The sequence below is a fragment of the Lissotriton vulgaris genome, chromosome 1_1, assembly GCF_964263255.1.
Source record: "Lissotriton vulgaris chromosome 1_1, aLisVul1.2, whole genome shotgun sequence".
In the NCBI taxonomy this organism is placed as follows: Eukaryota; Metazoa; Chordata; class Amphibia; order Caudata; family Salamandridae; genus Lissotriton; species Lissotriton vulgaris.
Genome location: NC_141685.1, coordinates 3,112,883 through 3,129,463, shown reverse-complemented (window position 1 = coordinate 3,129,463; position 16,581 = coordinate 3,112,883). Strand labels below are relative to the sequence as shown.

The following is a 16,581-nucleotide window of genomic DNA, read 5'->3' as shown; positions in this document are numbered from 1 at the left end:
TGCTTTGATTAATAATCTTGAGTAGGCTTTTTATTCGTATATTTTCCTCTCAATTATCCTTCCTTGAAAAATAAAAAATCTTAAATATATTTCTTTAACTCTGTCTCAGAGACCACACAGAGGGTCACTTTGGTTATGGTGCTTTTCCCGCCAGATTAAGGTAGCCCCGCTCGTCCAGGGAGGCAGTTGCTCTTTGCCACCTGGTGGGCCTCCATGTGGAAGTGACAGGCTCTGGATTCTCCTTTGCTTTGAAACAGCACACTCCCAAACCCAGGGTGTGTTAGTAACGGTATACACCTGTTACAACGCAACTTTTACAACTACCTACCATTACAACGCAACTTTTACAACGCATACCATTACAACGCATTGCGCTGGGGGGCGCTCTAGGATAGGGAATAAGTTTAATTTACTATCCAACACCTTCCCTAGTGTCCACGGGGACTGGAGTTGGAATAGTAAATTATACTTACCACTATCCAGCACCTCTAAGCGCTATGCGTTGTAATGGTATGCGTTGTAATGGTCGCGTTGTAATGGTAGGTAGTTGTAATGGTATGCGTTGTAACGTCATACATCCGTTAGTAACAAGCAAAAAACAAAAGTTCCTGACAAGCAGGAGGCTTTTTACCAGCATTTCAGCGACTCTAGAAAATGTCCTTCCCAAGACCTTCATGTTTTGCGTGGTGGCCCTGAAGAGGATAAAAGCAGTGATGGCTACCATGCCCTGTGCAGGGTGAGAGCATCTCTAACTAGGCATTGTCTTGATGGACAAACCACTGGATCAAAGGTTCCGGATGTCATTCTTATGTGTTCATTTGGGGGATTAAGCTATTCTAAACTATGCAGCAAAGATGTACTTTGTGTGGCACATTCAAGGGTAGAACACATTTGATCCATTGTGGTTAGAAACAATACTTTTTGTGAAATGTCTTATTTTGCAAATTTTCGGGCAAACATGGCAAAAGTGGCAGACTTAGAATTCCATAATCCCACAAACATTTCATGAAATGTTAAACTAAACATTCAAAACATAAATATTCAAACAGTACCCATAGTTAGCTGTGCTTTGAAGGAAGAGCTTTCTCAAGCTATGTACTCCAAACTAAATATGTGATATTAAAAGCAAATTACAGATAATGCTTGATATGATGTTATTGTGGTAGTAGTGTGCTCACATTCACTAACCACTCTGTTTTGACCTTGAGGTGTAGGATCTCTTGAGCAGCACCCAATGCGAGCTGCAAGTGGTTAAGACTGTAACTGTTTTTCACCTAGTAATCGGGTTTGCTGGTATGGACGTCAGAGATGCAATATTTAGCAGAACTTGGAGCCAATGTGAATATAGATAATGAGGAGAATAGGGCTCAGGGCCAAGCCTTGAGGCACCCCGGAATTCAAAGAGAAGTTGCCCCTGAGTAGCATCTCTGATCAAGCACTTGAAAGGTCCTACTCTCAAGAAAAGATATTAGCCATTTTACCATACTGTATTCTCTACACTCTTCTGAATTCTCTGGATAAGTACTGCATGGTCAACTGTGTCAAAGGTGGCAGCGAGATCCCAAAGGATAATTGCTGTGGAGTCTTCTTGATATAGGAGCTGTCTAAGTTCCTCTACCACAGCTGACGGCGCCATTTCAGTACTCTGCTGCAGTCCAAACCCCATTTGGGTGGGATGGAGGATTTTGTTTAACTCTAACAAAGAGGAAAGGTATTCCTTTACATGTTTCTCCAGGAGCTTAGACACTCCTTGAAACAGTGAGATGGACCTGGATTTTTTTTTACTTCTCTTTATTCAAGATTTGCAGTTGTATTACGCACTACAATGACTATCCGATACAATGGTAGCGGGCCGGATGATCACACTGCCCCTGCGTACAGTCTTATGTTTATTCATCACATATGTGCCATTGCATAATCACAGCTAAATCAGCCAATCAGAGGTTCTTCCGCAAATATCAATATTTGTGCACAGAATACCATTTTTAATCCTGTAAGGTAAAAGAAAAAAAGAAATAGGGAATGTGCCATTTTAACCAACCGGGAGGGAAAGAGGAAGGTCATAGGGGAAAGCCAAGGGAGGGTAGCCAATCAGGTTCATCAAGTTAGGGGGTGGATGTCAGTCCCATTGGTGCCCGGGGCAGGTGTATACTGTGTTACTCCGGGACATGCGGGATCTGCGTTTATGAGGCCTCCTTGCCTATTGCGTGCGATCTCATGTAGAGTTGCAGCGGGCCCCATACATCTTTAGTTCAGGACTGCATGGGCATTAGGTCCCTGTGTGTGGACAACAGTTCTTGACAAAATACTGCGTCTCTGAGCCATGCCTCTTTTTGTGGCGCCCGCGTCCGACCCCATGTCATGACTGGGCCTTTTTAGTAGCAGCTTCACCACTGTATGTTTCCATTGAGGGGGAACCAACCACCTGGTTAAAGACAGGTTCAGCAAATCCAGCAGGACAGGGAAGATGTTCTCCGACCCATGTTCAAAGATATGGAGGGGGGCGGACCCAAGAGGGAGCCCCACAACGAAGCTGAATAGTTCAGAAAGGTGGCTTATTGTAATTTCCACTGCAGAGTTGAAGGGCAGTGTAAAGATATTAACTGCACTTTGCTAGGTAAAGCCATGGAAAAAAACTAAATTCCCTTTTTAACACCTTGGCTGCTATGGCTTTTCCCGTCCTGTGCTGGAAAAGCTTGAAAGGCATTATTTCATGACGAGCTCACCTTGTCATGAGCACAGCTCCAGTGAGCATGGAAAGGGTTAATAAGTGTAAGTCATCAGCAGGCCTATCAGGTCCTTAGTTGCCCCATGTTTCAAAAGCAAAACTTGTTTATCACATTCAAGTTCAAGTTCCAGCATTTGTATAGCGCACTACTCACCCAGAGGGTCTCAAGGCGCTTGAGGGAGGGAGGTGTTTTACTTATCGAATATCCAAGTTTTCAGCTGCTTTCTGAAGGAGAGGTGGTTCTGTGTAAGGCGGAGGTGGGTGGGGAGAGAGTTCCAGGTCTTGGCCGCTAAGTAGGAGAAGGATCTTCCCCCCATGGTGGATCTGTGGATGCGCGGAATTGCGGCGAGGGCTTGATTGGATGATCGTAGTTGTCGGGAGGGGGTGTAGAAGGATAGACACGTGTTGAGGCATTCGGGTCCTAGGTCGTAGAGTGCTTTGTGTGCGTGGGTGAGGAGAACGTTATTCTCTTGTTGACGGGGAGCCAATGGAGGTCTTTCAGGTGGCTGGAAATGTGAGCTTGCCGAGGGATGGCCAATATGAGTCTGGCTGAGGCGTTTTGGATGCGTTGGAGTTTTTTCTGTAGTTTGGCTGTGGTTCCGGCGTAAAGGGTGTTTCCGTAGTCCAGTCGGCTTGTGACCAGTGCGTGGGTGATCATCTTTCTTGTTTCGGTGGGGATCCAACAGAAGATTTTTTTGAGCATTCGTAGGATGTTGAAGCAGGATGATGAGACGGCGTTAACTTGTCTGGTCATCGAGAGGGAGGAGTCTAGGATGAAGCCCAGGTTACGTGCGTGGTCCGTAGGTATGGGTGCGGTTCCGAGGGCTGGTGGCCACCATGAGTCGTCCCAGGCAGAGGGGGATGGCCCTAAGTTGAGGACTTCTGTTTTGTCCGAGTTTAATTTTAAACAGCTGTTCTTCATCCAATCGGCTACTTCTTTCACTCGTTCGTGTAAGTTGGTTTTGGCGGTGTTTGGGTCTTTGGTGAGGGAGAGGATCAGCTGGGTGTCGTCTGCGTAGGAGATGATGTTGAGGTTGTGTTGGCGTGCGATGGAAGCGAGGGGACTCATGTAAATGTTGAAGAGGGTAGGACTGAGTGATGATCCTTGTGGTACTCCACAGATGACTTCGGTGGCCTCTGATTTGAAAGGGGGGAGGCGGACTCTCTGGGTTCTTCCGGTGAGGAACGAGATGATCCAGTCCAATGCTTTTCCTTGTATTCCGACGTTGCTGAGGCGTTGTATGAGGGTGCTATGACAGACTGTGTCAAAGGCTGCGGAGAGGTCAAGTAAGATGAGAGCAACTGTTTCTCCATTGTCCAGTAGTGTTCGGATGTCGTCTGTTGCTGCGATGAGGGCGGTTTCAGTGCTGTGTTTGGCTCGGAAGCCAGACTGTGAGGGGTTGAGGGATTTGTTGGATTCGAGGAAGGTGGCGAGCTGACTGTTGACGGCTTTCTCGATGACTTTGGCAGGGAATGGGAGGAGCGAGATGGGGCGGTAGTTCTTAAGTTCAGTTGGGTCTGCCGTGGGTTTCTTCAGAAGGGCGCTGAGTTCGGCATGTTTCCAGTTTTCCGGGAAGGTAGCGGAGTTGAGGGAACAGTTAATGACATCGGGGAGATGCGGTGCGATGATGGAGTCTGCTTTGTTGAAGATGTGGTGGGGGCATTGGTCGGTTGGCTATCCTGAGTGGATGGAGTTCATCAGGCGGATGGTGTCTTCGGTGGTGATTGGGTTCCAGGCGCAAATGTTGTTGGAGTGCGGTTTTGGTTCGGAGGTGGGTGGAGTGGACTGGTCTTTGGACTGGTTTTTAAAGCTGGTATGTATTTCGGCGATTTTGTTGTGGAAGAATGAGGATAGAGAGTCGCAGAGGACTTGGAAGGGGGTCATGTCGTTGGTGCCGGCGGAGGGGTTTTTGAATTCTTTGACGATGTTGAATAGTTCCTTGCTGTTTTGGGCATTGTTGTCAAGTCGATCCTTGAAAGCTGATTTCTTGGTGGATCGGATCAGTTGGTGGTGTTTGCGGGTGGCGTTCTTGAAGGTGGCTAGGTTGTCGGTGGTTGGGTTTTTTCTCCAGGTTTTCTCGGGAGTACCACAGAACTTCTTGTATTTCTTAAGGTCATCATTGAACCAGGTGGCTTTTTTGCTGCCTTGCTTGGTTAGATGGTTTTTCAAGGGTGCTAGTTCGTCGGCGCTGTGGGTGATCCATTGTGTGAGGTTGGTGGCTGCTTGGTTAGGGTCCGATGAATTGGCAGGGGGGTTTTGGTGAAGCAATGTGAAGAGCTGGTCGGTGGTGATTTTGTTCCAATTTCTTCGGGGAATGGGCTGTGGTGGGTTGTGAGTCGTGAACTTTATGTAGTTGAAGTGAACGCAGCTGTGGTTCGTCCAATGGAGAGCTGTGGTGTGATCGAAGGAGATGTGCTTGCTGGAGGTGAAGATAGGGTCAAGCGTGTGTCCGGCAGAGTGGGTGGGAATGTTAACGAGTTGTTTGAGTCCGAGGGTGGCCAGGTTGTCCAGAAGGGTGGTGGTGTTGTTGTCGTTTTTCTTTTCCAGGTGGAAGTTGAGGTCTCCCAGTAGAATGTAGTTCTCGGATGGGAGGGCATGTGGGCTGATGAAGTTAGCGATGTCTTCGCTGAATTGTGTGCGGGGTCCTGGGGGTCTGTAGATGAGGGTGCCTCTGAGTGTGGTTTTGGGGTCGGTGTGAATCTGGAAGTGAAGGTGTTCGGCGGTAGCGAGGTTATCGTCTGAACTGGTCGTGATGCGGATTGTGTTCTTATGGACAATGGCGATGCCTCCTCCTGTTTGGTTGGTGCGATCTTTTCGGATGATCTTGCAGGTGTCCGGGATCGCTATGGGGATGTCGGGGGCTGATGAGGCGTTCATCCATGTTTCTGTAAGGAAGGCGACGTCCGGCGATGTAGTGTCGAGTAGGTTCCAGAGTTCGATGGAGTGTCTGTGGACTGAGCGGGTGTTGAGCAGGAAGCACTTTAGTTGGTTAGTGTTGGAGCTCTGTTTGGAGTTAGTGTATTTGGTGTGGGTCCTGATGCTGTCGAACTTGCAGGAGTGGCAGGTGAAGGGTCCATGGGTGTGTCCTGGGGCGGCTAGGTTGCAGTTTGGGAGTCTGCCGGGATTAAGTGCTGAGAGGATTGTGGCGTCGTACGTTATGCGGGTGGAGTGGGTTTTGCGAGGGCCAGGAAGTCTGGCACTGGGCGCGGTCCAGGCACGGACGGGCGTAGACGGGCTTACCTTTGGCGCACCTTCGGCGCGCATGGGGCGCGACCGCTGCGCGCAGAGGCATCTGTCATATGCGGATAGTGGAGGGGGAGGGGCGAGGGAGGATCAGCTGGGAGGCGGGAGCGGGGTGGAGATCCGGGCAGCAGTGTGCCTGTGGCCCAGAGGTAGCCAAAACTCCATGGTGGGCTACTGAGGATGAGAGAGGGGTTCTGTTATCATGATAGAATAGTGTCTTCTGGCCTTGCTAGATGCCATACTTCACAGTATGTTGTCTTCAGACAAGAGGGACCTTAGTAGCTCTTTGAAATGTATGACGTTACAACACCTACATTTACAACTCATGCTTTTACAACAGTTACAACACCTACATTTACAACTCATGCCTTTACAACACAGTTTTTACATCTCAACACCCTTTACATTGCATACATTTACATCGCATGTCGTTACAAGATTTGTTTTAAAACTTAATTTACAATGCATTCCATTACATCACAGTATACCTTTACAATGCATACCATTTCAATGCATACCTTTACAATGCATTAAGAGTAGGGTAAGTGTTGGATAGCGTAGGGGTAAAAATTACTATCCCAACTCCATGGGGTGCAACAGTAGGGTAAGTGTTGGATAGTGCAGGGGTACAATGCACTGTAATGATATGTGTTGTAATGGTATGCAATGTAATGGTATACGTTGTAATGCCGCTGTTGTAGTGACATGCGTTGTAGTGAGATGCAATGTAATGGCTGCGTTGTAGTGACATGCATTGAAAAGGATGTTGCGATGTAATGACTGCGTTGTAAATGTAGTGCGATGTAATGACTGCGTTGTAAAGGTTGTTTCCCAGCTCTTTGGCATGTGAGGGTAGCATTCCCTAAGGGCACTTTCTGGGCCTAAAAAGGGTGCCCCTAGCATCTCACTTTAGTGGAAGAAGAGGGCCAATGAATAACTGCCCCGCTGACCCTGGAACAGGCAAAGAAAAGGCTGCATCAAAGTTAGACTGCACCTGCTGCTTCTTGTCCTAGCGAAGGAAAGGACTGCGTCTGCCGTGTCCTGCTCATGAAGAAGTAGTCCCTAAAGCTCAGCTGGAAGCGTAGACTCAAAAAGTCAGTCTGCTGATTTCAAGTGCGAAGCACAGGGCAGAAAATCTAAAGAAGCCTCTCTGGCGTATTCGTGCCCAGATTGCTGCATCACCTCTCATCGCTGCTGTGCAGCCCAAGAGATCACAAATCAATGCTCCAAGGGTCCACCAGTGTCTGCTGGAGGAATAGCCATCAGAGTGAAGCTTAGTAACCCAGAAGGAGAGCTATTGTCACAAGAAGCCAGGCTACTGGTAGCCCAGAGGCACCTGGACTTCTGCTGACCCAGAGGAGACTTTGTGGGGTTTCGAAACCTGTGGTCTGAATCACCTCTCTAGGAAGGTGGATTGAGGGGCGGCACCTGGCTGACCCCCGTCGACTGCACAGCATCTTCAGCATCCTGAGCATACTCTGCATCCGGTATCCCTTGCATTAGCGCCACTACATACAAGTGCATGTCAAGGAGCCCCTGGCCTCAATGTCTAGACTGGAGTCTGCTTGCCTTGCTGATCCTTTCGATTGGCTCTCTGCTGGGGTTGGACTCCAAGAGCCACTCTTAGTAACCGCATTTCACTTGAAAAAGTTCCAAAGTGTTAAATGTTTTTAATTTGTCAGTGCTTATTCAGTTAAATGTTAAGTCTTGATTTGTCGTTTCTTGTAAACTCCGTCTCTCTGGATTTATTCCATTTTGTTCTTCATGAATTCTTAAAAATACACTGTATTTAAGTAAAAACAAAATTCTTGGGGTTGAGTTTCTTTCTTCTTTAAATATGTTCATTCATTAATTGCTGTACACTTTGTGTAATTCGGAGTGCTCAGAGCCACAGATACCCAGGGATGAGCTAAGGTTTAACGAACAAAACCTGAATGGTCATAAAGGGGTTGGTAGTGTACTACATGTTGAGGACACACAGCCGCTCCATGCAATACAGCTACGTTCCTCACAGTCACTCATAATATGATGCTGCATATGTTCTGAATTATCTATATCACTCTCTTCCTTCATGTTTAAATAATACATATATTTGGAACTCAAGGGAAGTTTCCGAACAGGTTAACTGACAACATTGTCCAAGGTTCTAAGATGTCATCAGACCTAATACTTCATGTTTTATCCCCAGTCATGGTAAGGAGATTTATGATGTGTCTGAACCACTCCATTTTGCCTCTATTAACAAAATGTAAAAGTGAAATCAGCCAAGAGTATACCCGGCTTCCCAGGCTGAGACTTAGTTGTCACAACCCCCACTGATTGCTGGGACTTTCATGAAGTGAAATTCATGGCACCTAAAGTCCACCATTTAGTAGACATGAGGCCTGTTTGAGATCTCGGCAGACAGGTTACTCCATCACAATGATTACAGTATCACATCCACCAAAAGATAAATCCCAGAGGATATAATGGAATGTATTTTTCAGCGGACGGGATATCCGTCACGGTAGTGATAGAGTCACCTGTCAGACTATATCTTAATCGTGTCCATAGTCTTAAACTTCACTCCGGTGCAACCTGTCCTCCATTGGACTCCACCGTAGTATCAGTCAAGGCGTCCACCAAGGTATGATGGCAGTGAGGGTTCCATCAGAGGTCTTGAGCATGGACAGGGTCTGACTGATAATATCAGACTCCGGGTCTTCACTCTGTTCTCTGCATTGCATTGAAGGTCTTTCTTTGAAGCTTCATCCTGACTGAAGTACCTGGTCTTGGTCTGGTATTTACCTTCATTCCTTGTACACATCTGTCATTAAGCAGCAAACCCAAGCTAGCCAATAAAGACACAGACCCACCTTAGAAGTAGCGGTGTGAACTAATGTTTATTTGTTTTTTTATCGTGCAGGACAAAGCAGGTCTATATTTTATTTCTATTTTGGGTTTTCATTGTAGCTGATTGCTGGATTAAAAGGCACATTAAAATTGGAGATATGAACCAATAACTCTTTACTCTTGTATTTTGACACCATCAACACAACTGTGACATATATTCTCAATTACTTTATGACAGAAGAGGTATTCAACCAAGAAGCATAAGAAAAACAGGAATGGCTGCTCATGGCTACTCCTGGAGTCAGCATTAGTATCACATCAGGAGAAGCTCCTTTTACAACCATAAGACAGCATCATTGGTGGATTGCAAGGCTGGGCTTGGACCACTCAATGCACGAATCTGAGGGAACCCTTGAGATGCCCAGGAGATGGCTGAATAGAAAAACTCCTTCTACAACCATAAACCAGCATCATTGGTGGATTGCAAGGCTGGGCTTGGACCACTCAAAGCATGAATCTGAGAGTACCCTTTAAGATGCCCCGGACCGTAAGATGACTGAATAGAGAAGCCGGCGGGTAAACGTCATCCGGCCTGGATTGTACTAAGAAGATTGGCCCCTTGTACACTGTGTCTCAGAGAGGCTGACATGATTCCTCATCGCAAGACCAGACACTGCATTCCACAGAGCTTCAGGAATGTTTCTACCGACAACTACTAAGCTGCAGTCATCCATGAATGTGAAGTAGTGAGTGCAGAGTGAGTGAGCAGAGTGTGAGTGCAGAGTGTGAAGTAGTGAGTGCAGAGTGAGTGTGCAGAGTGTGAATGCAGCGTGCAGAGTTGAGTGCAGAGTGTGAGTGCAGAGTGTAAGTGTGAGTGCAGAGTAGTGAGTGCAGAGTAGTGAGTGCAGAGTAGTGAGTGCAGAGTAGTGAGTGCAGAGTGTGAGTAGTGAGTGCAGAGTAGTGAGTGCAGAGTGTGAGTAGTGAGTGCAGAGTGTGAGTAGTGAGTGCAGAGTGTGAGTAGTGAGTACAGAGTGCAGAGTAGTGAGTGCAGAGTAGTGAGTGCAGAGTAGTGAGTGCAGAGTAGTGAGTGCAGAGTAGTGAGTGCAGAGTAGTGAGTAGTGAGTGCAGAGTAGTGAGTGCAGAGTAGTGACTGCAGAGTAGTGAGTGCAGAGTAGTGAGTAGTGAGTGCAGAGTAGTGAGTGCAGAGTAGTGAGTGCAGAGTAGTGAGTGCAGAGTAGTGAGTAGTGAGTAGTGAGTGCAGATTAGTGAGTAGTGAGTGCAGAGTAGTGAGTAGTGAGTGCAGAGTAGTGAGTAGTGAGTGCAGAGTAGTGAGTAGTGGGTGCAGAGTAGTGAGTGCAGAGTAGTGAGTGCAGAGTAGTGAGTGCGGAGTAGTGAGTAGTGAGTGCAGAGTAGTGAGTAGTGAGTGCAGAGTAGTGAGTAGTGAGTAGTGAGTGCAGAGTAGTGAGTAGTGAGTAGTGAGTGCAGAGTAGTGAGTGCAGAGTAGTGAGTGCAGAGTAGTGAGTAGTGAGTGCAGAGTAGTGAGTGCAGAGTAGTGAGTGCAGAGTAGTGAGTGCAGAGTAGTGAGTGCAGAGTAGTGAGTAGTGAGTAGTGAGTGCAGAGTAGTGAGTAGTGAGTGCAGAGTAGTGAGTAGTGAGTGCAGAGTAGTGAGTAGTGAGTGCAGAGTAGTGAGTAGTGAGTAGTGAGTGCAGAGTAGTGAGTAGTGAGTGCAGAGTAGTGAGTGCAGAGTAGTGAGTGCAGAGTAGTGAGTGCAGAGTAGTGAGTAGTGAGTGCAGAGTAGTGAGTAGTGAGTAGTGAGTGCAACAGGATCCACAGTGAGGACCCAGGAAGTCTAGGCAGGCCACCCGGCGAAGATCCACCAAAGGGCTAAACAAAATCGCTGCCACTCCCCGGGAGCAGCCCGTCGATTCCGGGGGAAGTCTTTAGTTATGCCCGGACACCAGGCCGAAAAGGGGCTTAAATTTCACGCACCTCCCTCGATCCTGCTCTGCCACTCATCTCCACGAGGTACTCTGCCAGATGGACTGAGTCGTCACCATCGCCATCGGCCCAGCAAACCTCTGGCGCCCTCCGGCCGACTCCGCACCTCCATCAATGGCCGCTGTTGTGACAGCTGCTCCTCTCACTCGACACCCCGGTCCCAGCTCCATGAAGGCCGTAGAACAGTCGGGGACATTTCTTCAGGTCTGCCGCACGTAGAAGCCCCAGGAGCAAACGGTAAGTGAAAGTTTTCCTTCGCCTACTTAAATATGCCGTTACAAGTCAGGATAATTGTCAGGATGTATGTGCGGGGTGAGAGGGCTCCCGGAGCCGAGCGTCTATGCGGCCATTTCGGTCGCCGGCTTGGCTCCTCCCCGTGTCTGGTCGAAGGTTTCTTGATCAGCGGAAGAAGTTTAGCTTCCTTCCACTGTCGGGGGACCAAGCCTGATTGTAAGGACTCATTGACTAAGTCAGTCACCATCGGAGCTACAACCTCCGCCACGCCACACAAGACCCTTGCGGGGCACGGATCCACTGGAGATTCTGACTTCAGTGCTTTTAAAATAGCCAGCACGTCCAATCCCTCTATGATAGAAAAACTTGACATCACAGCGGTCCTCTCAGTGCTACAGGGCATTTTAAACAAAGGGAGGGGTGGGTGGGAGTTCAGAGTGCCCTGAGATACAAAAGTATGATTTATGACAGGGGATTTGAGACTCGCTTGAATTTTTTGGATCTTGTCTATAAAATAGGTTGAAAGTTTCTCACACCATCCTGCAGACATTGGAACTGACATTACTTCTGCCACTGGGGCCGTAAAACTTTTAACAATAGAGAACATTTCTTTGCTGTTATTTTCGGCCTTAATAATCCTGGCTGCATAATAATCCCCTTTGGCAGCCTTAATTGCTGCATAGTAGTCTTTTTTTGCTATCCTGAGCTCTGCTTTTGCCGCAGGGGAATACCCCCGTCTCCAGGTTCTTTCACGTTCCTTACATCCAATTTTTTGTATTTTAAGATGATCACTGTACCAAGGGGATGAAGGGATGGTTCTAGGGCACTTTTTTCCTTTCTTCTCAGGCAGTGAACTAACCGTGGAGCGTATCCATGCTGAAAAGTTTTCATCTGTTTCCTAAAAATTCTGGGCCTTAACAGGAGCAGTATCAGTCAATGCCGCTGCCAAGGTTGGGATACTAATTTTCTTAGGGCGCAAATCATCCTGCGATCTAGCCGCAATGCGGTTGCCATTTATATCCCAGGAGAAACATACCAGAGAATGGTCGGACCATGTAACTGGGCAGGGGAGGTCAGTTTGAACATTAAAATTGGAATAGAGGAGATTATGACAATGGCCCCCCAAATGCGTGGAGTCAAAGACCCGACGCTCAAGGTGGGCCAAGTCACAAACCTCCTCCAGATCTCTAACCCCTAAAGCCAGAGGGTCGTCCATGTGAATGTTCAAGTCACCCAGCATGGGAAAGTTGGGAAATCTCAACGCTCCCTGGACCGCAACCTCCTCCAGAGATTTGGTGAAAGAGTCCAGCGGGCCTGGGGGGCGATAGATTAACAGCCCGCCCAAGGTGAAATGCGGGGAAAGAGAGATCGAGAACTCCAAAGCTTCACCCTCCTCTAATCCTCCTGCGCAGTACTTCACTGTGGACCATTTGTCTCTGAAAGCATGTCAAGCGAGTTATCAATAATTAGCTCGTAGACTTCTTCAGCGTGTTTAGTTAAAGAGCGCACATTTATGAGGGCAGCTTGGATTTTGGTGCCGGGAGGGTTGAGAATTGGGGAAATAGAGGTAGACCTCACACAGCTAAAATGAAAGTTACAAAAAGGGCAAGTTCGTGACATGGAGTCAAGAGCGTTCCATGCTTCACAGTTGCTGCGCCTATGCGTATTAAGGGCCAGGAGGGACTCCCGATTGTAAGCAATGGTGCTGGCAGAGGCATATCCTCCAACCCCAGCAGCATCCCTGGCCCTGAGCGCAGCCGGAGCGCGGACAGGCGCAGACGGGCTTACCTTAGGCGCACCTTCGGCGCGCCCGCTGCGCCCGTCCACTGCGCTCCCGGAAGCACATCGCTTCTTATGTCCTGCCTCCACCAAGCCCTAGACCGCTAACTCCGGTCAGGCTCGCGGGACTACACCCCCCAAGATGGCGCCTCGCCCTCCCCTCTCACTGCACTGTCAGCCGAGGTGGAATGGGTCGAGGGAGGCCGCAGGAGGAGCCGAGATGGAGCGGAATGCTGTGAAATTTCAAACAGTTAAAACAATACCCAACACAGTAAGTAATGATGAATTTTAAAAGTTGAAAAAAGCGCCAGACATCTACATCATGCCTGTGCTTACAGTGCCATCAAAATAAGAACAAGCTGCTGTTTCCTAAAAGAGCGAGCTCTCAGGTGAAAAATTGCAGGCTCTCACTGACACAGGGACCCCCTCAGCAAAGCTTAGGAGCTGCCACCAACCCAAGATGACCCACTTTGCTTTCTGCAGGGGGCAGAGCAGCGCCATGAGAACCTGTGGCGACTGCAGCTCCAACACCAAACTTGGAGGAGACTGACTGAGTTCAACCGCCCTCTCCTCTTACGCTTTTCCCAACCCTCTAAGCCCTGCCCACCCTCAAAACTATTTAATGGTGGATGCAACACAGAGTGAAGTCCACACTTGGAGTGGGGTGCCTCTGGTAGGGCAAAGGCAAGCCTACCTGTGCCAGTCTCTGCACTGCCCGCACACAGCACCCAGCACCTAGCTCAATCCCAGCTGCTCATCCCTGAATTATCGCCACACAACACCAAAGGGGGTTTCTCCTGCACAGGGCTGAATGAGGCATTTCACCAGTGGGCCGCCAGGGTGGGGTACGGATTTGGTACCAGTAGTCTGCAATATTAGCCCCCTGTAACATAATCAGCAGTGGTGAGACAGGAGTGGAGCTTTCCACTAGCACCCCCCACACCTGGGGGGCAGCCGAGCTGTTAGCCAAGGTTTGTTTTGGTTCCCAGTCTGGCCATGCTCTTGCGCCCTCTGACAACCTCTGCGTGCACCATACACAACACCCACCTGACCACACACACCCCAGCTCCACTGCTCTCTCATTCGGTGTCCTTTTCAACACAGCCTGCCTCACCTTCACACATACCCTATGCAACAGGTTTTTCTGGGCAAGATGATTTTCATCTGAGATTTTTCCTTGAAGAGATTCCAATTGTGCACTTGTTTGATATGAAAAATGTGTACGTTTATTTGCACTCTATTCATCAGAGTGGGTGAAAAGAAGAAAGAAACAGCCAACACGTGTTTCGCCCCCTTACATGGCCATAAGGCCAGGGGCTTCCTCAGGGCTGTATGTACATAGTTTTTCAATATGTAGAGATTAAGGTTAGTCTTGTGGACATGCAATAGAAATAAGTGAAGAGGAAAGGTAGGGGGTGGAGGAGGATGTAGGAAGGGGCAGAGAGAAAGATAGAAATAGAGGAGGAAACAAGCTAAAAGATTGGGAGTGGGGGGAGTACAATGAAAGGGGTGTGTTAGTGTAGAGATTGTTAATGTATGGAAAAAGAAGGTTAGGTGGGATGGGTAAGAGTAGGCCAAGTTATGAGGAGGGAGAGAGTGAATGAGAAGGGGCAGTGCCACGATTTGGAGGTCAAGGGGGAGAGTAAGAAATCAGAGGGAAGAGAGTTTGGCATAGTAGGGGCAGTAATCATAAGTTAGTTATATATACCTATTTCAATTGTGTTGAAGGAAAGCATTATACAATGTAAAGCATGAGATAAAAAAACACAGTTTAGGGTGGAGGTGCGAGATCGGTACTTTCAGCAAGCGGGCGATTGGTAATACATACGTAGTCAGTTCAGTTATAAATTCAAAAACCATTTATCAAAATAACATATTCAAAAAACCAGATAATTGGAGATAAAGAGGTTGTGAGTAGTACATTTGAAATGTTTTTGGGATGAGAAGAAGATAAGAACATTCTGGTGCTCAATGGCACACAGTATACTGCAAAAATGAAAAATAAATAAATGTGCCAGCGACTAGCGAAGGGAGGATGGGACTGAATGTAGCAGAGAGTTCCATTCTTTGGGTGTGTTGAAGAGTGATGGAGCGTAAACCACAAATGAGGAAGAGTCAAACACTAGAGACAAGCAAAAACTGAGCCAGAAAGAAGATTACAAAAGAAAGAAAGAACCAAACAGACATGTGAAATGGGTAGGCAGAGGCAGAAAGCAAGATATGGAGACAAATAAACAGAGATAAAGACAGACAGACTTAGAGACAATTAAAGACCGCGGGGTAGCAACCAAAGTTGATGTGCTGCTTTGTGTCAAACGGAGAGAGAACAGAGCCATATCTACTAAGATATGATTAAGGGTGGGTGAAGAACGTAGAGTTTCAGTCTTGAACTGGTCAGAGACCAATAAACTCTGCAAGATTCCTCAGAGAGTAGCTAGTAGAAATGAGTGTGACCGGCACCACGCGGGGCACCAGAGGGCGCCGCTTCTTTCTACTTTCCAAGTAGATTTTCTACTCAAGAGGCAGCTTTCTCAACACCAACGGTTGTGACCTGCAGTGACTGCCAGCATTCAGAAAATGTCGCCAGGTGGCATTCTAGCCTCGGAAAATTATGGCAGGGGACGCAAAGTCTGGATCGCACTCAACACTTTTTAAAATTGGCGAAACGTATATCACAAAAAATTGTGCCAAGCAGCGGTTAGCAGAATTTTAACAGAACTCAGAATCATAAGTGTACTGCAGAGAGGGCAAAACTTTGAGGGAGGAGAGACTTTGTGCATTAGATATGATCTACCCCCTCCCACTCTAGAACATTGGAATGTCTAGTGCTAGCTATGAACGCACAATTGCACCATAGTGCACAGGTATCAGCATGATGTTTAGTGTAGGTTTTGGTCTGAAACGCGACCTTTTCAGTGCAGAACAATATGCTCAGACACGTCTTCCACATCTGTACATTGAAGCATGCATGCAAAGTTAAACAGGTTTGGAGAAAATAAAACATTTCTCCAAATTTACACCTACCTTGAGGAGGTGTACTTCTTTGGCACAGAGTCATGTTTACCTTTCTTATTAAATAGACTGCTTGCACGAGAACACACCACTATTCGTTATGGGCCCCCTTAAGTCGAAGAAGCAGAACATAGGGCTACTTTCTAGCACAAAGTAAATCTCATATCAACACTTTGTGACGGCAACTCAAATGTGACGCAAAGTATTTGTAAATCTGGGCCATAGAAAGGTAGTTACAGACAGACAGATTGAGACATACATTATGATAGACAGAAAGAGAGAGACAGATGAACATAGAAAACAACATTTGAGGCAACTAATGGAGCAAACAGAGGTTGCATGTTTGCTTGTGAGAAGTCTGTCCAGGTTAAATGGCTCCTGTATGTTAAGAGTGTGTTATCTCAGATAGGGCTGGTGACTTCTTGTCTTCTACTCCCAGCACCAAGCATCGTTCAATGTCTACCAATAAGAAAGCTTTTTGGGACCTCAAATACATTGAAGATGTCAGGAATGTGTCTGCAGGGTCCCTCACAGCTGACTCTTTGGATCTTAAGTGTCTTGTGAGATTTCAATCTGTTTTAGACTGTGTATCCCTGCCAGTGACTAGGAAGATATATCTGAAGATCCGAGACTGCACTCCACCAGTACTGGTGATCCAAGCGAGCAGCCCTCCCCCCTACCCCCGCTGCTTGAGCTCTGTGTGTCCCACGTTTGCAGGCTGAGGATGCCTTGTCTCACTTCCTATTTTTTTGTC

At 47.5% G+C, this 16,581-nt stretch overlaps 1 protein-coding gene across 1 annotated transcript in view; it reads right to left on the bottom strand.

Moving 5' to 3' along the window:
• The window catches only part of LOC147736925 (collagen alpha-1(XII) chain-like), a 141,731-nt gene extending 125,858 nt beyond the window's left edge, over positions 1-15,873 (bottom strand). The window contains exon 1 of the mRNA XM_086966614.1: positions 15,840-15,873. Within this exon, the coding sequence (XP_086822740.1) occupies positions 15,840-15,873 (34 nt within the window). The remainder of the gene's footprint in view (positions 1-15,839) is intronic.
• Positions 15,874-16,581: the final 708 nt, after the last annotated feature.